Raw genomic sequence first — 22,326 nt, 5'->3', positions numbered from 1 at the left:
TGTTACAGGGAGTGTGTGTGTTGGAGGCTGGCTGAGGGATTATGACTCCTCTTCATACCAAGGTTTTGCAAAGTTTGTGCTGGATCCAGTTTCACATGTCCTTATATATACCTGTGTCTGCCTGTGATCTTGGCGAGTGCTGCAGACACGTTGTGCCGGTTGTCTCTGCTCCTCCACGGACTGTCAGGTTAACATTCGTTGAGGAGCATGGCTGTAAAATCGCTGCTCAATGGAACCTTGGTGGAGAAGTCCTTCTTCAGCCCCAATGAGAGGCAGTTTGCCGCTGCCCCCAACTGTTCCATGAATCTGCCAACTCTCACCTCCTCCGGAGTTATCCGAGTGTCTGTCACCTTCATCCTTTTCATCTTCTCAGTCAGCAGCAACGTGACTTTCCTGGTGATCCAACGCAGGAAGAGAGCATCGCGCCTCAAGTTGCTGCTCCACAATCTAGCGGCTGCCAACTTGGTGGAGACGCTGGTAGTCATGCCAATGGATGGTGCGTGGAATATCACCGTGCAGTGGGTCGGTGGCCAGTTCCTCTGCAAGGCCCTGAACTTCCTCAAGCTGTTCTCCATGTACTGCCCTGCACTCATGATGGTGCTGATCAGCCTGGACCGATACCTGGTCATCACCAAACCCTTGGCAAGCAGGGCGGCAGGACTCCACACTGGCAAGTACATCATCGCTACCACCTGGCTCCTCAGCCTGCTCTTGGCTTTGCCTCAGGTAATGACTCTATGCGGCATTGTCATTGTAATTATTACAGCTCTAGTAGCAGCAAAGTGTTAGTCTGCTTGTAGATACATTTACACTTTACACTGGCAATCAAAGTGCTGGAGGCTGTGGGCCAATAGACAATAGATGCAGGAGTAGGCCATTCGGCCCTTCGAACCAACACCGCCATTCAATGTGATCATGGCTAATCATCCCCAATCAGTACCCCGTCCCTGCCTTCTCCCCATATCCCCTGACTCCGCTATTTTTAAGGGCCCTATCTAGCTCTCTCTTGAAAACATCCAGAGAACCTGCCTCCACCGCCCTCTGAAGCAGAGAATTCCACAGACTCACCACTCACTGTGAGAAAAAGTGTTTCTTCGTCTCCGTTCTAAATGGCTTACTCCTTATTCTTAAACTGTGGCCCCTGGTTCTGGACTCCCCCAACATCGGGAACATGTTTCTTGCCTCTAGCGTGTCCAAGCCATTAACAATCTTATATGTTTCAATGAGATACCCTCTCATCCTTCTAAACTCCAGTGTGTACAAGCCCAGCTGCTCCATTCTCTCAGCATATTACAGTCCCGCCATCCCGGGAATTAACCTTGTAAACCTACACTGCAGTCCCTCAATAGCAAGAATGTCCTTAGTCAAATTAGGGGACCAAAACTGCACACAATACTCCAGGTGTGGTCTCACTAGGGCTCTGTACAACTGCAGAAGGACCTCTTTGCTCCTATAATCGATTCCTCTTGTTATAAAGGTCAACATGCCATTCGCTTTCTTCACTGCCTGCTGCACCTGCATGCTTACTTTCATAGACTGATGTACAAGGACCCCCAGATCCCATTGTACTTCCCCTTTTCGCAACTTGACACCATTTAGACAGAGGTGGTGGTGATGCAGCCCCTCCCTGCACCCACTGACAGTGAAGGAGTGGCAATATAATTCTGCCCCAGCACAGTGTGTGCTTGAGAGAGGAGCCCAGTGCTGGGTGATGTTTGCTGCACCTGTCCTTCAGTTAGAGTGCACAGACGTAAGTGTGACATCTGAGGAACCAGTTACTGCAGGAATAATTCACCATGGTTCAACAAACGTTTATGGCAGCTGATTGGCTCCAATGATGTTGCTTGTATGGACTCTCTTATTAGATAGCAAGGACTTAAATTTGTTTCCAGGTCAGGTCGAGGGGGGGAGTTCCCCCCGCCACGGGTACCATGTAATCCCGTGCTACCTGCTCCATGGTCGGATAGTCGGTGACTAAACTGTCTCCCCCACCTGGTTTGCCAGGTGAGGAGGGGGCTGTGGACCCCCAGCAGGACTAAAAACAAGACCTGTCAAAGGGCGGATGAGCTCCTAGCGAGCCAACGGCCATCCACACTTCAGTAGAAGTTGCGATCACTGTCGTACACAGCATTGTAAGGAATGATGATAAAACACACACACACACCAAAATCCTATTCTTCCAGTGGCGGAAGTCTGCAGGAACTGGAGGACAGAGACATGTGGTGCGTCCGTCACCGTTCCCGTCGGAAACCAGCGCCATTGTGTTGCTGATGTTTTCATCGATGATGAATCAATACAGTTTGCATGCAGAGGAAACAGTCAGGAATTTTAGACCGGGTAGAATTTGTGAGGTAGGTCCTAGAGGGTTTCCTGAAACAGTGTGTGGATGGTTCAACTGAATGAGGAAGCATATGAAGGAAAGAACTGCAGATGCTGGTTGAAACCAAAGATAGACACAAAGTGTTGGAGTAACTCAGCGAGTCAGACAGCATCTCTGGAGAAAAGGAATAGGTGACGTTTCGGGTCGAGACCCTTCTTCAGTCTCAACCTGAAACCTCACCTATTCTTTCTCTCCAGAGATGCTGTCTGACCTGCTGAGTTACTCTAGCACTTTGTATCTATCTTCGAGGAGGAAGCAGACTAGGCCTTGTACTGGGAAAAGAGGCAGGCCATGTGACTGGTGCCACAGTGAAAGATCATTTTGTGATCAGCGATCGCAACTCCATAAGTTTTACGATGGTTACAAATAAGGATAAGTACGGAGCTTGGGGGAAGTTAAAACATTGGGGGAAGGCAGATTACAACATTGTTAGACAGGAGCAAGAGAAAGGGAAATTGTGAGCAATTGTTAGTGGTCAGTCCTCTTCTGACACAAGGGAGTAGTTGATGAACCAGTTTAGGACCTACATGTTCCAGGAAGGAGGAAGGATAAGGGTGGGAAGGTGAGTGAACCTTAGAGGATCAAAGAGGTTGTAAACATGATCAAAAGAGGAAAGGAAGCCCATGTCAGGTTTAGAAGGCTGAAATCAGACAGGCCTTTGAGGAATTAAGAGCAAGCAGGATAGAACTCGCGTCACGTTGGAAGGGTAAGAAGGTTCCATGAAATGTCTTCAGTGTCAGATTAAGGAAATCTCAAGACTTTTTAAACTAGAGGGTGACTGAGAGAAGGTCGAGCCTATCGAAGATAAAGAAGGCAATCTGTGATTGAAATCAGAGTATGTAGTGGGCATTGAACTAGTACTTTGCATCTGTTTTCACCAAGGAGAAGGACATGGTGGACAGTGAGAGTGGACAGTGTGGAGAACACTAATATACAAGGGCAGTTTGAGATGAAGAAATTGTTGGGGGTCTTGAAGAGCAATAAGGTGGATAAATCCCCAGGGCCTGATGGGATCTATCCCAGGTTATTGAGCGAGGCAAAAGAGGGCGTTGTGGGGGACTTGTGAAAAACTCTGCATCTTCTGTAGCCACGGGGGAGGTCCCAGAATCTGGAGAGTAGCCAATGTAGAGTTAATCCAGGAAATTATAGACGGGTGAGTCTCATGTCATTGGTATGGAAGATATTGGAGAGGATGTTTTTGGATAGGATTTATTCCCATTTGGAAGAGAATGGGTTAATGTTTGGCCCAGATCCCTCTTAATATTTCCTATCCATGTTCCTGCCCAAAGGTCTATGACCAGTGGACCCACAGATATCTGTGCTGGGACCACTGCTGTTTTGATTATATACAAGCATATATGTAGATGGAATGATTATTATGTTTGCAGATGACACCAAGATTACTGTGGTTACAGACTGTGAGGAAGGCTGTCAATGTAAACAGCGGAATAGATCAGCTACAGAAATTGGTGGAGAAATTACTGCTGCAGCTGAATCTAAATGTGAGGTGTTCTTCTTGCGTTTGAAGCAGCAGAGATTATGTAACGGCCTCCAGATGCTGTAGCCAGTTCAATGTGCTGTTGTCAAGGGCCGTGAGGTCTTCCCCTCCACCAGAGGGGCGGGAGGATAGTGAAGTCGAAAATGATGTGAGGTGTTCAACATTGGGAGGTCGAATGTAAAGGGGAGTCAAGTCAATCAAGTCAAAGGATAATTTAAGCTTTTCACTGTACCTCAGTAAACTAAACTAAATGGTCTTGGTTCTTGGTTCTTGGTTCTTGGGTCCTCCAAAATATTCCAACTGGAATTTAAACTGGAGGTGGTGAAGGGAGGGATTAAGCCAGAAATGGTATAAAGAATACACACTATAGAATTTAACATAAAACATCCCCACACAGCAGAATCAAAGTTTCCTACTGTGTGAGAAGGCACCAAAGTCAGTCTCTTCCTCCACTGTTCCTCGTGGTCAGGGCCTCCCCAAGCCCTCCGCAATTGCAGCTACGGGCGGCCCGATGTCCAGGACCGCTCGCCGGGGTGATACAAGTCCGACGTCGGGGCTGCGGGACGACCTCAGCGGCGTGGACACCAGAGTCGGCCCCTCCTACCGGAGTCGGCGGCTTCCAAAGTCCACAGGCCGCGTCGGGTGGAGACTGCTGCTGGAGACCCTCTGCAAGGCGCCCCAGGACTCCACGATGTTGTTCAGCGCCGCCCGCGTTGGGAGCTCTCCGCACCAGAGCTCCATGATGTTGGAGCTGCGGCCCAACGCTCCAGAGCTCCAAACGGTGACCCAGGTAGGCATCGCCCGCTCCGCGGTGACTCCAGCGCTGCGCCGCCGCTGTAGCAGCCCTGGTCCGGTACTCGGTCCCCGGCAGGAAAGGCCGCTCCGATCCAGCTGGTTGGCCGCGAGGTGGGGGGCGAGGACCCGACTCGGAGAAATAGTCGCGTCCCCGCTAGGAAGAGACTGGGAGACGGTTTCCCCCTTATCCTACCCCTCTCCCCCGCATAGAAAAGTTAAAGTTTCCCCCTAAAACAGACTTTGGACTAACTGAAAATTTAAAAAAAGATAGAAATGACAGACAGGCTGTAGGTAGAGGCTGCTGCCAGTGCAGCGCCCCTAGAGTCAAGACTATTTAATTGTCAAATGTGTAGAGGATGGAACAGTGAAATTCTTGCAGCGGTATAACAGTGCTTTTGTTACCAGGGGCATTTAATATGTGAGTCAGGAAGTCATGCTGCAGCTTCATAGTTGAGATGGGTACAACATTTAAAAGACAGGTATATGAAGGATTCAGAGGGATATGGGCTAAACGTGGTCAGGTGGGACTGGTGGAGATGGGGCAGTTTGGTCGGGATGGGCAAGATGGGCCGAAGGGCCTGTTTCTGTAATATGACTATGATTTGAAGGCCTGAGCTCCAGGGAGAGGTTGGACAAGCTATGAATGTGTTCCTTCAACACAGGAGGCTGAGGGGTGATCTGATAGAGTTGGATAAGATCATGAGGGGAATTGATCGGGTGAAGATAGTCTTTTACCCAGGGTTGGGGAATCAAAACCAAGAGGACATATGTTTAAAGTGAGAGAGGAAAGATTTAATACGTTTTCACTCAGAGTATGTGGGTGTATGAAACAAGTTGCTAGAGGAGGTATGTGTAGGAAGGAACTGAAGATGCTGGTTTAAACCAAAGACAGACACAAAAAGCCAGAAAAAGGGTCCCAACCTGAAACGTCACCCATTCCTTCTCTCCAGAGACGCAGCCTGTCCCGCTGAGTTACTCCAGCATTTTGTGTCTATCTGCTGGAGGATCTGTTGAGGCAGGTACTAAAACAGCATTTCAAAATCACTTAGCCGGGGACATGGATAGGACAGGTTTAAAGGGATTACAGACTAAATGGGACCCATTGGGTCCCAGACACACGTGAGGCCCGGTCCCCCAACGCAACCCATTCCCCAATGCAATATTCCACCACTCACCTGTTCCCCCAACGCAACGGTGGGAGCATTCTGTAGATGGGGAATGGGGATGGCTTCAGGCGTGACCTATCGGGGGCTAGTGGGGGGTGTGTGGGGGAGAGGGGTGTGTGGGGAGAGGGGTGGTGTGGTGGAGGGAGGTGTGTGGGGGAGGGGTTGTGGGGGGAGGGGGTGTGTGGCGGGAGAGGGGGTGTGTGTGAAGAGGGGGTGTTGTGGGGGCTGAGGGAGAAGGGGTGTGTGTGGGGGAGGGGGGGTGGGAGCGGGGCGGAGGAGGCGTGTGTTGGGGGAGGCGGGGTGTGTGGGGGAGGGGGTGTGTGGTGGAGGTGGTGTGTGGGGGAGAGGGGGTGTGTGGGGGAGGCGGGGTGCGGTGGAGGGGGAGGGAGAAGGGATATGGTGGGGGAAGGGGTGTGTGGGGGAGGGTTGTGTGTGGGGGAGAGGGGTGTGTGGGGGAGGGGATTTGAGGGGTTGCGGGGGTGGGAGGTTGTGGGGCTAGGGGAGAGGTTGCATGTGGGAGGGGGAGGAGTGTGGGTGTGTGTGGGAGTGTGAATGTGGGGGAGGGGGCATGAGGGAGGGGGTGTGGGGGAGGGGTGTGTGCGAGAGAGGGGGGTGGGGGAAGGGGAGTGTGCGTGAGAGGGGGTGGGGGAGGCTGTGTGTGTGGGGGAGGGGGGTGTGGTGTGGGGGAGGAGGGTGTGGGGCAGGTGGTTTTTGGGGACAGGGGGTTTGTGGGGATAGGGGAGGGGGTGAATGTGGGAGGGGGGAGGGGTGCGGGTGGTAGGGGGTGTGTGGGGAAGTTGTAGATTAACCCTTATTAATTCTTGCCATTTATAAACCTCACCACACATATGTGCATGCCACCCTTTACATGGTATTACGGTACTACACAAAGACTCTCTCTCGCTCCCGCTCACAAGCTAGCGAAGCCAGACGTTAGCAGCTGGCTGTTTGTATGTGCCTGTTTACTCAATGGAGTAATTAAGTTTGATTTCACCATGTGTGTCTATTTCATATGGGTCGCCGATAAACATGGTGTCAGAGTCTTGAATCACAACTCCATCTATTTTGCCTGAATGTATTTATTTATTTATTTTACATCGAATAATGGATAGTTCCTTACGCAGACCAGATCCTTTGGTGTTCGACAGTGAGCTTACTGAACGGTGGCGCATCTTCGAGGTGGAATTCGGGATTTTCATTGATACTGCCCCCCCTGCACCTGCATCACACACTGTTGCGTCAATTCTCCTCAATGTGGCGAGCACAGAGGCTGCCCTGCGGGCACATGCTTTCCACTACGGCCCAGAACATACCGATCCGGCAACACATGTTGTGACCCCAGCAGAATCCATCAGAGACCCGGTCTGCCTCCTCCGAAAGTTCAGAGGCCTGTACCAACTTCGCACCAACGTTATCATGAAGCACCACAAGTGTTTTTCCCGCAGCCAACAAGAGGGCGAGACGGTCGAATCCTACATTGGTGCCCTCAAAGCAATGCATCCAGATGCCACTTCCTTGATGTGCTCATCCACGGCAGATTCTTATATGGCATCCTGAGAGAAACCAATTACTCCGGGATGATGAGCTTACACTTGATAAGGTTGAACGTGCCTGCCGGGTTGCAGAATACACTGATACCCATATCAAAGCCTTGGGACCGGGGCCACATTCTGCCTATGACACCCATGCCTTCTATAGGTCCCCTCGACAAGCATTAACCCCTCAACAATTGCCTAAACCCCCAGGGAGGGTAACTGATCATCTAGTCAATAACTGTGGTAATTGCGGTGACTCACACCCGAAATTTCGTGAGCAATGTCCAGCTTAAAGCAAATCTTGTCTCTATTGTAAAAAGAGAGGCCATTTTATCCGGTGCTGCCATGCCCATGCCAACAGGGCCCAGTCACAACAATCTCTCTATGCTCTTGAGCCCACACTCTCCCACGGGGCACTGACTGAAACAGCAGAACCACAACTGCAGCACCTGCAAGATGTCAGCCAGAACATACATTCTTGTATTCACGGTTCTGTGGCTACAGACAGTGATCCCATGACAATGCTCAATATCAACAACACCAAGGTTGCTGCCAAGATAGACACAGGAGCGAGATGTTAAGTGATTTCTCTGGCAGACTTCCAAAGAATTCACAACAATGAAACTGTTCTGAAAACAAACTTGAAGTTACATCCATTTGGTGGGGGGAATTGCAACCAGTTGGTACAGTTACATTACAATGCCATCTAGCGTTTCAAGTTTACAACTTGGAATTTTTCATCGTTAGAGGGGAAGTGCCCCTCCTTCTGGGCAAAGACGCATGCCGTATTATGAACCTAGTTTTCTTCGGCAAAACTGTGTACTATCGATACAACTGTCGATACAAAGACTTTTTTGACAATCAGCTGGGCAAGCTTCCCACAGAATAGAGCATTGTAACCGACAAGGAAGTTATACCTGTCGTTCGTTCTCCTCACCGAATCCCGCACGCAATGATGGACCACGTCAAAGCTGAACTTGACAGAATGGAAACACTGGGTGTGATAGCCCCTGTCAATGACCCCTCCTCCTGGGTCTCTACCATGGTCGCAGCAGTCAAGAAGAACAAAGACAAAATAAGGATCTGCATCAACCCTAAGGATTTAAACACTGCCATCAAATGACCACACCAGCCGATGCGGACGGTGGAAGAGGTTGCAGCCAGCCTGGGTAAAGCCACAGTCTTCTCTGTCCTAGATGCAAAAAACACATTTTGGCAAATAGCGCTAGACCAGGCATCCACCATGTTAACCACATTCGCAACGCCCTTCGGACGCTACCGATTCGTCCGAATGCCATTTGGCATCAATTTAGCCAGTGAAGTTTTCCAATGTACTATGGAACAAGTCTTTACTGGCTACCCGTGCACCATAATCATGGATGACATCCTGATCGCCGGGCGCAACGCACAAGAACCTGACCCAAACCTGAAACAAGTCCTGGATCGTGCCAGATATGTCAATCTCAAACTCAACCCTCTCAAGTGCAGGTTTCGGGTCGAGGAAGTGACTTATGTGGGCCACATATTCACCAACAACGGACTCAGGCCAGACCCATCTAAAACCATTGGCATCAATGAAATGCCAGCACCTACGGGTGGGATGTGACTGCTCTAAAACGATTTCTAGGCACGGTAAACTACCTGGGAAAATTCATCCCAAACTTCAGCGATCAGCCCCGCTGCGACAACTGACCCACAATCATACACCCTGGTCCTGGCACCAGCACCAGCACCAGCATTTGAAACCCGCAAACAACTAATGTCTTGCGCTCCAACCTTCACATACTTTGATGCCGAGTTACCCGTCACCCTCACCAGTGATGCCTCCCAGTATGGACTGGGCGTTGCTTACCTACTAGATGACAGGAAGGGTCACAGACCAGTTGCCGATGTCTCCCGCACCATGACCAACAATGAACAGCGCTACGCTCAAATTGAAAAGGAGCTACACCCTGTAGGGGGGTGGGGTGTAGGGGAGGGGGGGGATCGGCCCCGGCTCTGACCGCACTCCTGGCTCCAGGACCCGACTCCGGACTCCCTCAGCTGCTCCCGTCCCCAGCGCCTGTCGCGCTCACAGCCCCTGCCCATGAAACAGTCCACCCCTGCCCATGGAACACATCCCACCCCCGTCCGCAGAACACAGCACACACTCTGCTGCTTCAGCTTAATTCTTGGCGGCTTCTGGACGGGCGGCTTCTGGATGTGCTCACAGACTCAGCGTCGCCTCCGGGGCTTTATTCTCCAGTAGGTGCCGGAAGCGGCATTACCGTCATGGTGACTGACAGGCAAGAAGACCAATCTGCTGATGTCACGATTTTTTAAACCTTTATAACTTTTGTAATCTTCCACTGATTGGAATAAAACTTGGTGCCTTGGAGCAGAGGAGATTGATGAGTAAGGTGGCGAAAAAACCCTAGTGGTAGTGTTTTTGCACAAATTTAAAAACCATGCAGACTGGAAGTGGTCAAGATTAGAGTTTTAGGAATAGGATAGATTGACAGACAGACAGACCGACCGAGGGGAGTCTCGATAGTATAACAAATTATGGGTCGAGTGGGAGGGTGGGATAAAGTCTCAGAACACTAGCAAGTTTGCGGATGACACAAAGCTGGGTGGCAGTGTGAGCTGTGAAGAGGATGTTAGGAAGTTGCAGGGTGACCTGGACAGGTTGAGTGAGTGGGCAGATGCGTGGCAGATGCAGTATAATATAGATAAATGTGAGTTTATCTACTTTGGCGGCAAAAACAAGGGGGCAGATTATTATCTCAATGGGGTTAGGGGTTGGACAGGCTAGATGCAGGAAGATTGCTCCCGATGTTGGGGAAGTCCAGGACAAGGGGTCACAGCTTAAGGATAAGGGGGAAACCCTTTAAAACCGAGATGAGAAGAACTTTTTTCACACAGAGAGTGGTGAATCTCTGGAACTCTCTGCCACAGAGGGTAGTCGAGGCCAGTTCATTGGCTATATTTAAGAGGGAGTTAGATGTGGCCCTTGTGGCTAAGGGGATCAGAGGGTATGGAGAGAAGGTAGGTACGGGATACTGAGTTGGATGATCAGCCATGATCATATTGAATGGCGGTGCAGGCTCGAAGGGCCGAATGGCCTACTCCTGCACCTAATTTCTATGTTTCTATGTTTCTATGTTAGGTAAGGGGGAGGTGCAGCGAGACCTGGGTGTCCTTGTACACCGGTCACTGAAAATTGGCTTACAGGTACAGCAGGCAGTGAAGATCGTTAATGGAATGTTGGCCTTCATAACAAGAAGATTTCAGTACAGGAGTAAAGAGGTTCTTCTGCAGTTGTATAGGGCTCTGGTGAGACCACATCTAGAGTATTGTGTACTGTTTTGGTCTCCTAATTTGAGGAAGGACATCCTTGTGATTGAGTAGTGCAGCGCAGGTTCACGAGATTGATCCCTGGGATGGTGAGACTGTCATATGAGGAAAGATTGAAAAGACTAGGCTTGTATTCACTGGAGTTTAGAAGGATGAGGGGGGTTCTTATACAAACATATAAAATTATAAAAGGACTGGACAAGCTAGATGCAGGAAAAATGTTCCCAATGTTGGGCGAGTCCAGAACCAGGGGCCACCATCTTAGAATAAAGGGAAGGTCATTTAACACTGAGGTGAGAAACAACTTTTTCACCCAGAGAGTTGTGAATTTATGGATTTCCCTGCCACAGAGGGCAGTGGAGGCCAAGTCACTGGATGGATTTAAGGGAGAGTTAGATAGAGCTCTAGGGGCAAGTGGAGTCAAGGCAGGCATGGGTTATTGATAGGGGACAATCAGCCATGATCACAATGAATGGCGGTGCTGGCTCAAAGGGCCGAATGGCCTCCTCCTGCACCTATTTTCTATGTTTCTATGTTCTTAATATATTTAATTTTATTTATTTTTCATTTTTCAGCTATGGCTCTTCAAAATGCTCCACTACACAGAACCCTGCACCTTCTCACAATGTGCGACCCTCGATAGCTTTCAGGGGCAATGGGACCAGACAGTCTACAACTTCTTCACCTTTGCGTTCCTCTTCATTGTCCCGCTGTTCATCATGTTGATCTGCAACTTCAAAATCATCAATGAGATGACAAAATGGCTGCGTCCAAACGCCAACCGTACGTTCACCACCCTTCACATCACCTGCTCCTGGTGTCCACAAGCATGTCTGAGAGAGATCTAATGTATCTAGTGCCAAATCTTTATTCTTTCTTTTTTTTTAAATCTTTTTATTGGATTTTTTCCCAAAAAAATTAGAGACAAAACATAAAAACAGAGCAAAAAGAATAATGATAAACATAACAATGATATTGATACATAGGGATCAGGATTACATTAATAACAGGTATAACAGGTATAACCTAAATATGAGAACAGTGTCAAAATACACATTGAATATAGACCTCCCAGTCTCTATGTAAATATAGTTAAGTCTTTAAGAAAAACCTTATAAATGTAGAAAAAAAAAAACAAGATAAAAAGACAAAAAGAAAAGGAAAAAAGTAAAAAACAAAACCCCCCTAAACTAAAGAAAAAAGAAAGGAAAAAAAATAAAACAAAATAAACAATAACAAAGCAAAACAGAATCTGAGCTGAGAATTGCAACAATTTAAGTCTGTTTGTCGTCAAGTCCGTTCCACCCTATAGAGGTAAAATAGTTTTTATAACGGTTAGAGAGGGAGCAATTTATGTTATATGAAAATGTTGAATACATTTTCCCCAAGTCTTATCAAATTTAACCAAGGGTTAACCAAGGGTTCAACAATGTCACTCCTGATTTTTTCTAAATTTAAACATGATATCGTTTCAGAATACCACTGGAGTGTGGTCGGAGGGTTGAAGTCTTTCCATTTAAATGGCGATTAATGTGGGGCCTCGGAGCGTGGAGAGCGGTGGTGACTCGCTGCTGCGACTCGACTCCTGGGGCTCGGAGGCTCCAGCAACGCAGCCGCAGGTCCGGTGGACTGGGACATCGGGAGCTCGCGGGTCCGGGGGGAGAGAGAGACCGCTTCCCGGAGCTCCCGCAACGCTACTTCTCCGGCCCGTGTCGCGGGGTTGGAACGACCTGGAGCGGGGACATACATCGCCCGGCACGGCTTCATGGCCGTGGGACATTCCAGCGCCCGCCGGGGGCTCCAACTTCGAGACTTCTAGACCGGGAGCGGGGCCGTAAATCGCCCGGCACGGCCTAAAATGGCCGTGGGACTTATCATCGCCCGCCTGGGGCTTCGACATTGGGAGAGTCATGGAGAACAGGGGAGAGAAAACACTTTGCCTTCCATCACAGTGGGTCCACTGTGATGGATGTTTGTGTGAACTAAATTGTGTGTATGTCTAGGAATTGTAATTATAAATTGCATTATATTGGAATCAGTAGGAAAATCTGATTGGTATAGGGAGGTATAAAATTCCTGAAAGGATTTATTAATTTCGTCATGGTCTACAGTTAGTGTACCATCCCGTTTACTCACTTTAGTAATCTGATGCTTGGCCGACACCGCTTTCAACAGATTAGCGAGTAATTTACCAGATTTTTCGCCATGTATATAAAATTGACTTTTGGTTTTAAGTAGCTGGTTCTCAATCGGTGATACTAATAACAAATCATATCTCAATTGAAGTTCAACTCTATTCTTGAACAGCTCTAAACTAGGATCTTTTGAATATTTTTTATCAATTTCTTTAATCTCGTCAGCCAATGAGCGTATTTCTTTTTGAGTTTGGTTTTTGTAATCCCGCGGAGTATGAAATAATTTGTCCACGAATATATGCCTTAAACGTATCCCAGACTACACCATTGGATATTTCTTCAGTAGAGTTTGTCAAGAAGTAAAAAGCAATCTGATCTTTCATAAAATTAATAAAGTTTAAGTCTTGAAGCAAAGTAGCATTAAATCGCCATTGTTTAGCACTAAACTTGGAGTCAGGTAGTTTGATTGATGGTTTCAATGGTGCATGATCAGAAATAGCAATGCATCATACCCACATGCAGTGACCAATGGAACTAGCCGAGAATCTATTATAAAATAGTCGATCCAAGAATAACTATGATATACATGAGAGAAAAAAGAAAATTCTTTGTCATTTGGGTGTAAGAATCTCCAAATTTCTAACATTCCCGAATCAAGTAAAAAAGAATTAATAAAACTAGCTGATTTATTTGGAAGCACATGATCAGATGTAGACCTGTCAATCAAGGGATTCAGACAGCAATTGAAATCTCCACCCATTATTAAAAAGTGATCATTTAAATTAGGAAAGGATGCATTTAACTGTTTAAAAAACTCAGGGTGATCAATATTTGGTGCGTAAACATTCACCATAGCAACTTTTTGCTTATAAAGAACACCGGTAATCACCAAAAATTTGCCATATGGATCAGAAATTGTTTCATAATGAACAAACGGAATTGAGGAGTCTATAAAAATAGAGAGTCCTTTCACCTTAGCCTGTGAATTTGAATGAAACTGCTGTCCTCTCCTAAACTTGAAGAATCGTAGATTGTCATCTTGCCTTACATGAGTTTCCTGAACAAAGATAATCTGAGCATTTAGTCTGTGAAGAACTTTTTTTTAAAATGTCCTCTTAATGGGATGGTTCAAGTCATTCACATTCCATGAAAGGAAGGTAATAACTTTATCCATATTGCTTGTAAAAATCATGTGGGATGCAATGGGTTAATTTCTTGAAGCCTAATAGTTCATGATACTGGAAGAAGAAAAATCTAGGGCGGTGCCAGAAGTGACGACATTTCAGACATTTTTGTAGTTCAGACTTTGCACAAATGGAGAACACTAAATAAGGAACATAAAACCCCTCCCCCCCCCCCCTCCCACCCCTGTAAAGCCCCAAACTGACCAATAGGCAGTCAGTAAGCTAACTAATCCCATCCTCAACCCCATCTCTCCTAGCAACCGCACCGACATAGAAAGGGTCATATTTGCCACTCCCTAGCCATAACAATGGTCATTGTTGTCGTTTGAAAGAGAGAAAAAAAATACAGGCTGGCAATGGAGTTAATGAGCGAATGCTACATATTATTATCCAAAGTCAAAATATGAAAAACAAGAACAGCGTTCTCTTAGTTTGTCTAACGACAGGGGAACACGAATTAACAAAGAAATTCTTAAAAGTTAGTATATATAAATGAAAAACAACTCGTCCAGTTAAATTCTTAATCGGGGAACACAAATTAACAAAGAAATTCTTAAAAGTTAGTATATATAAAAGAAAAACACTCGTCTAGTTAAATTCTTAATCATTACCAAATGATATGTTGTCAAAATAGGAACAGTAAATCTCCAATTATAACTTAATCAGCTATCAATTACTCCCCTTCCTCCTCGTAACTCTCCAAAAAGCTGGATGCATCTTGAGGATTGTTAAAAAATCGAGTATTACCGTTGAGAAGTCGAATATGCAATCTAGCTGGGTATAGTAAGACTGGGCGCAGCTTTTTCTGGAACAAATCAGACATTACATTATAAAAGGACTTTCTTATTTCCAAAAGCTCGTAACTATAATCAGGAACAAACCAAAACTTGCATCCTTCATATTCTACCACGCCCAACTTTTTTGCTGCCTGGAGAATATTCTCCTTCATTTGCAAAAAGTGAAACCGAATGATCAAGTGTCTCGGTTTGTTACCGGATTTCTTCCCAACCCTGTGTGCGTTCTCCAAAAACGGTAGGTTTTCATTGTGCTCAATGTTGAAAGTTTCCTTTATCATTTTAGAAGCATATTTTTTAACATTATCTCCTTCTTGACCTTCCGGCAAACCAACAATTTGTAAATTCAAACGACGGCTTCTGTTTTCCAGGTCCATGTTTTTAGACTTGTATTGCTGAAGTGCTCGAGTGTTTTCATGCATTCACCGTCCAGGGTTCGCAAAATATCAATTTGATCCTTTTGTTCACGAAGTTCATCTTGTAACAAAGACAGTTTTCCTTGGACTTCCTTCAGTTTAGTCGAAACTCCTTTCACCATTTCTTCCAAACTGCCAAATCTTGTTTTCAGTTCATTTTTCAGTTCATTTTTCAATTCATCGTTCATTTTCGATATTGCTTCTATGATACTGGAGTCAGAAGCTGTAGCTGTAGTTGTGGCGTTCCCCTGTTCCTTCCTTGGGGAGCCTCCTTTCCTTCTTGTCTCCATCCTTTTCAATATTAAGACGTGTAAAAGTGATATCAACACTTTATGGAAAGTTAGACCGTGTCTTGAAGTCAAATAGTCACAAGTAACATTGAAAGAGTGGTAAATGGAAGTTAAAAGTTAAGGGAGCAAACAAATTTGCAACCTTACAGCATGCTGCCACTAGGAGAACCCAAATCTTAATTCACCAAACAAAGAAAGTTACTTTTGTGGGATAGAACTGCAGATGCTGGTTTAAATCGAAGGTAGACACAAAATGCTGGAGTAACTCAGCAGGACTGGCAGCATTTCTGGAGAGAAGAAACTGGTGACGTTTCGGGTCGAGACTCTTCATCAGTCTGAAGAAGGGTATTGACCCGAAACGTCACCCATTCCTTCTCTCCAGAAATGCTGCCTGTCCCACTAAGTTACTCCAGCATTTTGTGTTTACCTTCAAAGAAAGTTACTTACTGCAGAAAATTATTGTAGAAGCATCAAGGTCTAGAGCAGGGAAAGTGGCATTTGGCCCATCTTCTCCATGTCAACTAAGAGATCCAGCTCAACTCGTCCCACCTGCCTGCATTTGGCCCATATTCCTCTCAGCCTATCCATTCCATGCACATGTCCAAGTGTCTTTTAAATGTTGTGATAGTGCCTGCCTCATCTACATCGTCTGGCAGCTCGTTCCATACACCCACCACCCACTAGCTGACAATGTTGCACCTCCGGTTCCTATTAACTCTTTCCCCTCTCACCTTAAACCTATGAACTCTACTTTGGACTCGTTCGAAAAAGACTTCGATCATCCACCTTAACTACACCCCTCATGATATTAAATTCCTCTAAAAATTACTCCTCCTGCCTATCCAACCTACTTACAACTAAAGCCTTCCAGTCTGGTAACATCTTAGTGAATCTTCTCTACATCCTTTGCTGGGATTAATGACATGCCGACTATAACAGGGTGGGCAGTACAGCACACACTACTCCAAGTGTGGTCTTACTGACGATTTGAACAGTTGTGACATGATACCAACTCCTGTGCTCAATGTGCTGACCAATGGTCAAGCAAGCCAAATGCCTCCTTTACCTCCCTTTCTACCTCTGTTGCCACTTTCAGAGAACCATGTGCCTGCACCCTTAGTTCTCTCTGTTCTCCAACACTCTCCAACATGCATTAGGGTTCAGATTAGGGGATTGCAGGCAGCTGCAAGGCTGATAAGTTTGTTATTGTAGGGAATTTTATTTTTCCAATATAGACATATACAGTATATACTGCAAAAGATTTAGATGGGGCAGAATTTGTCAAATGCTTGAGGCCAATGTTTGATCTAGTCTTAGGAAATTGGGATGGGCAAGTGGATCAAGTGTTCATGGATAGAAACATAGAAAATAGATGCAGGAGTAGGCCATTCGGCCCTTCGAGCCTGCACCGCCATTCAATATGATCATGGCTGATCATCCAAATCCTGTACCTGTCTTCTCTCCATACCCCCTGATCCCTTTAGCCACAAGGGCCACATCTACCTCCCTCTTAAATATAACCAATCAACTGGCCTCAACTATCTTCTGTGGCAGAGAATTCCAGAGATTCACCACTCTCTGTGTGAAAAATGTTATTCTCATCTCGGTCCTAAAAAACCCTTATCCTTAAACTGTGACCCCTTGTTCTGGACTTCCCCACCATCAGGAACAATCTTCCTGCATCTAGTCTGTCCAACCCCTTAAGAATTTTCTATAAGATCCCCCTCAATCTTCTAAATTCTAGCGAGTACAAGCCAAGTCTATCCAGTCTTTCTTCATATGAAAGTCCTGACATCCCAGGAATCAATCTGGTGAACTTTCTCTGTACTCCCTCTATGGCAAGAATGTCTTTCCTCAGATTAGGAGACATAGGATGAGTATTTTGGGACCAGTGACCACTGGTCTATTAGCTTTAAGATAATTATGGATAAAGACAGGGCAGGCCCAAGAGATAAAATTCTGAATTGGGGCAAAGCCAACTATGATGGTCTTAGACAGGAACTTGTTCAAGTTGATTGGATCATGATGTTTGTGGGCAAATGAATGTCTGGAAAGTGGGATGTTTTTAAATATGTCAACTTAAACAGAGTTTAAGTCATGCATGTCCCTTTGAGAGTGAAGGGCAGGGCAGATGGGCATAAGGAAGCTTAAGTGATGAGAGAAATTGAGGCTGATTAAGAATAAGAAGGGTGCATGGGGCAGGTATATGCAGCTGGGATCAAGTGTATTCCTGGAGGTGTTTCGGGAACTGTGGAGCATAGTTAAGAAATAAGTGGATGAAAAGGGACAGGAGAAAGCTCTGGCAGATAATATTAAGGAAAATCCAAAGATATTTTTTAAAGTACATTGAGGGAAAAAGGGTAACTAGAGGGAGAAACCAAAGCTGTCATCTGTTGCTGCTTGTGGATTATATCAACAATTTGGATGATAATGTAGGTCATAATTAGTAAGTTTGCAGATGACTCTAAAGTGTGTGGTGTAGCAGATACTTACAATGGTTACCGCAGGATCTTGATGAGCTGAGCAAGTGGCCTGAGGAATGGAGTTAAATGCAGTTAAGTGTGAGGTGTTGCATTTTGGGAAGACAAGTCATGGCTGATCTATCTTTCCCTCCCAACCCCATTCTCCTGCCTTCTCCCTATAACCCCTGACACCCGCACTAATCACGAATCTGTCAATCTCCGCATTAAATATACACAATGACTTGGCCTCCACAGCCGTCTGTGGCAATGAAGTCCACAGATTCATCACCCTTTGACTATAGATATTCCTCCTCATCTTTCCTGTCTGAAGCTGTGCTCCTAGACTCTCCCACTAGTAGAAACATCCTCTCCACATCCACTCTATCCTGGCCTTTCACTATTCTGTAAGTTTCAATGAGGCTCCCCCTCTTTAGGGAGAGGTTGGGCTAAGACTATTCCTTCAGCACAGGAGACTGAGAGGTTGGTGATCTTATAGAGCTGTATAACATCATAAATGCAGTCTTTTGTCCAGGGTAGCGGAATCATAAATCAGAAGACTTTGTGAGTGGGGCCAAATTTAATAGGATCTTAAGGATCAACTGTTTAACTCTGAGGCGTGGGGGTGTATGGAACGAGCTGCTAGAGGAGGAATTATGACAACATTTAAATGGTGAGACAGGTAAATGGATAGGAAAGGTGTAGAGGAATATGGGGGCAAATGGAACTAGCCTAGATAGAAACATAGACAATAGGTGCAGAAGTAGGCCATTCGGCCCTTTGAGCCAGCACTGCCATTCAATATGATCATGGCTGATCATCTAGAATCAGTACCCTGCTCCAGCTTTTCCAGCTTTTCCCCATATCCCTTGATTCCCTTAGCCCTAAGATCTAAATCTAACTCTCTCTTGATAGCATCCAGTGAATTGGCCTCCACTGCCTTCTGTTGCAGATAATTCCACAGATTCACAACTCTCTGGGTGAAAAGTTTTTCTTCATCTCAGTCCTAAATGGCCTAACCCTTATTCTTAAACTGTGACCCCTGGTTCTGGACTCCCCCAACATCAGAACCATTTTTCCTGCATCTAGCCTGTCCAATCCTCTAAGAATTTTATATGGAGCATCTTGGTGGGCAGAATCGAGTTGGGCCAAAGGGCCAGTTTATATACTGTATGATTCTATGACTCTAAGACAGAAGATACATTTGTGCAGTTTAAATGAGATCAGGTAATTTCCTGGATTGCTAGCATACACAACTGCTCAATGGTCTTCCAGAGACTAGAAATATTCTGCACACATTGTTCATTTTAGTATTCTCTGTTGGCCTCATTATTATTTCAGAAATTGTTGAATTTTTCTTAATATTGATTTTACAGAGATTGACCTGAAGCGGACAAGGAACGGAATGCCAAAAGCTCGCATGAAAATAATGAAAATGACCATTGCTTTCATCACTTCTTTCATGATCTGCTGGACTCCGTACTACCTGGTGGGAATCTGGTATTGGTTTGACCCAGAACTCCACAACAAGTTGCCTGAGCCAGTCAATCACTTCTTATTTGTCTTTGGGTTACTAAATCAATGCGTTGACCCACTGATCTATGCATATTTTTCTTAATTCATTCTCAAATATGACACTTATCTTTCTGTCGTGTATTGTTGACTGTGACAGATGTTAATGCTAGCTGAAACACAGAGCCCTAGTGTGGAAGAAATTAATTTAGAGGAAATTAAAGGAAAATTAGACTTTACAGGTTTGCTTCAAGAGATTTTATTGCATGGTATCATGGAGAGATGGCGGCAGGTAACTGCGCACCAGTACTCTGACTTCACAGCAGAATTAGCCGACAGTTATACTGTGCAGTAAACAACTTGTTAGATACAGCTATTAAAAATATATACTATCTACGACAGGGGTCGGCAACCTAAGGCCCCCGGGCCGAATGCGGCCCGTAACCCATAATCATCTGGCCCGCCGAGCGCCCCCCCTCTCCCTCCCTGAGCGCCGAGCTCTGGTGGTACCGCACTCTGCGCAAAGCCGCCGGCACCACCGCGCACCTTCTGTGAACTGCTCAGGAGGCATCATTATTACTAACACTGGGCATAAACTACCTGGAAATGTTGGGTGCATTCTATGGCCTAAAGTCATATTGTACTGGGTCATATCACCAGCATGTTAGACTACAGATTGACAATACCACCGTGGTAGCATATATCAACCACAAGGGTGGAAACAAATCGACATCATGTGACAATCTGGCTAATACAATTTGGCAGTGGTGTATCCAGAGAGATATTTGGATATCAGCTACTTACCTACCAGGTAAACTAAATTTAGTGGCAGACACCAGGTCACGCAAATTTAATGAAAACACCGAATGGATGTTGAATAAAAAAGTACTTGCTGATATTACAGCACAATATGGAACACCAGATATCGATCTATTCGCATCCAGGCTTAATCACCAGTTATCAAACTATGTTTCGTGGGAACCAGACCCTGAGGCAGCGGCGACAGATGCATTTTCGCTGCATTGGGGGAAATTGTTTATTTATGCATTCCTTCCTTTCTGCCTCATCAGTCGGGTATTAAGGAAAATACAGCAAGACTCTGAGTCTGGTATTTTGGTAGTACCCGATTGGCCTACTCAACCATGGTTGCCAGTGATACTGAACATGGTATTAGAACCATGTATCACCATCCCGAATAGACCAGACTTATTGGTTCATCCCGTAACTAGGGATAGCCACCCATGCCATAACTATTTGAATTTATTAATTTGTAGAGTTTAAAAATACCACTACTACAGCTGGGACTGACGGACCGAACAGTGAACATGATTTTGGCGGCCCACAGACAGTTCACCAAAAAACAGTTTCTGGTCTATATCAGGAAGTGGGAGATGTATTGTCACAAACACAGCATCACCTACATAGATATGAACATCCCGTCTGTTCTGGAAAACCTGGCAGGCCTCCATTATGATGAGGGGCTCAGTTATAGTGCCATCAACTGCGCCAGAAGTGCCCTATCAACTTATCTATGGCAAGGAACAGAGCGTCACTCTGTTGGGACTCACCCACTGGTAACTAAACTTATGAGGGGAATTTTTAATACCAATCCCCCAAGAACCAGGTACTCTCAAATATGGGATGTAAGTATTGTCCTGAAGATGCTCAGGAATTGGTCTCCAGCAACAGCTCTGTCCCTACATAGACTGACATTAAAAACAGTCATGCTAATGGCATTGGTCACGGCACAAAGGGTACAGTCATTACATAAATTAAGACTGGACAACATGACTTCTTCATCTGAAAATATTACGTTTCATATTTATGAATTAGTAAAGCAGAACAGACAGGGATCAGCGGGCCTCAATATAGAATTCAGGTCTTACCCAACAGATGATCGTCTCTGTATAGTAAGACATTTGTCGTTATACTTGGAGAACACAAAAATCATCAGAGGCAATGAGAAGGCACTTTTAATCAGCCACAAGCAACCACACAAAAGAGTGACGGTCCAGACCATCTCAAGATGGCTGAAACAGGTTCTAATACAGGCTGGAGTGGATACTAATATTTTTAAATCTCATTCCACCAGGGCTGCAGCTACATCGGCAGCTATGCAGTTGGATGTACCAATGGACCAAATCCTCAAGGCAGCAGGATGGTCAGGGGAAAAAACATTCCAACTATTTTATCATAAACCAGTCATTAAACCTGGAACATTTGCAGAAACAATTTTAAGTTCTGTAATTTAATTTACCCCATAAATAGGGGCTATAATTTTGTGTTAATAAATTTAATGGATTTCAATGTCGGATTCATGTCTAAATTATGTTGACACAATTTCTCCTACAGTCATTAAGGCAGATGTGATGCATGGACTCGTTTAAACGGCATGAAATCACAGAGCTTTGAAATCTTCACGTAGTCACTCACGTGACTCCGAAGTAAAATAGTAAGATTAAACGAGAATTTACCAGTTCGAAATTTGATCGTTATTTTATGAGGAGTACGTTGAGGGAATACGTGCCCTCCACTCCCACCCTCGATCATATACTCAACTGGTATTTCTTCTCTAATCTTACTATGTTTAAGTCATTACAGTTATCTGTGATTTCACACCGCTGCTTTGAAGAATGACACGCATGCGTCCTGGCGGGGTTCTTCTTCACATATTCCCTCAACGTACTCCTCATAAAATAACGATCAAACTTCGAACTGGTAAGTTCTCGTTTAATCTTACTATTACAGACCAGTTAGCCTGACATCGGTGGTGGGGAAGATGCTGGAGTAATTTATTAAAGAGGTAATAATGGGACATTTGGATAG

General features: G+C 45.6%; 2 protein-coding genes across 2 annotated transcripts in view; both read left to right on the top strand.

Moving 5' to 3' along the window:
- The first annotated feature begins 207 nt into the window (after nucleotides 1-207).
- Nucleotides 208-19,692, top strand: LOC116971608 (gonadotropin-releasing hormone receptor-like). The gene is made up of 3 exons (XM_033018843.1): nucleotides 208-726; nucleotides 11,286-11,493; nucleotides 19,365-19,692. Exons 1-3 carry the CDS (start codon nucleotides 208-210, stop codon nucleotides 19,604-19,606), a joined length of 969 nt encoding a protein of 322 aa, XP_032874734.1. The 3' UTR covers nucleotides 19,607-19,692.
- Nucleotides 19,693-19,782: 90 nt separating this feature from the next.
- The window catches only part of LOC116971607 (transmembrane protease serine 11D-like), a 72,330-nt gene continuing 69,786 nt past the window's right edge, over nucleotides 19,783-22,326 (top strand). Inside the window, exon 1 of the mRNA XM_033018842.1 lies at nucleotides 19,783-19,792. Coding sequence (XP_032874733.1) covers nucleotides 19,783-19,792 — 10 coding nt within the window. The remainder of the gene's footprint in view (nucleotides 19,793-22,326) is intronic.

The sequence above is a fragment of the Amblyraja radiata genome, chromosome 3 (assembly GCF_010909765.2).
Source record: "Amblyraja radiata isolate CabotCenter1 chromosome 3, sAmbRad1.1.pri, whole genome shotgun sequence".
NCBI classification, from domain to species: Eukaryota; Metazoa; Chordata; class Chondrichthyes; order Rajiformes; family Rajidae; genus Amblyraja; species Amblyraja radiata.
Note: the sequence above shows the minus strand (reverse complement) of the source record. Positions and strands in the feature narration are given on the sequence as shown.

What these genes read in the sequence shown, in the direction of transcription:
- LOC116971608 (XM_033018843.1), top strand. Translation starts at nt 208, where the DNA reads ATGGCTGTAAAATCGCTGCTCAATGGAACCTTGGTGGAGAAGTCCTTC. An exon ending in TGCTCTTGGCTTTGCCTCAG is followed by an intron (nt 727 to 11,285) that starts GTAATGACTCTA and finishes TTCATTTTTCAG; the next exon opens with CTATGGCTCTTCAAAATGCT. An exon ending in GCTGCGTCCAAACGCCAACC is followed by an intron (nt 11,494 to 19,364) that starts GTACGTTCACCA and finishes TTGATTTTACAG; the next exon opens with AGATTGACCTGAAGCGGACA.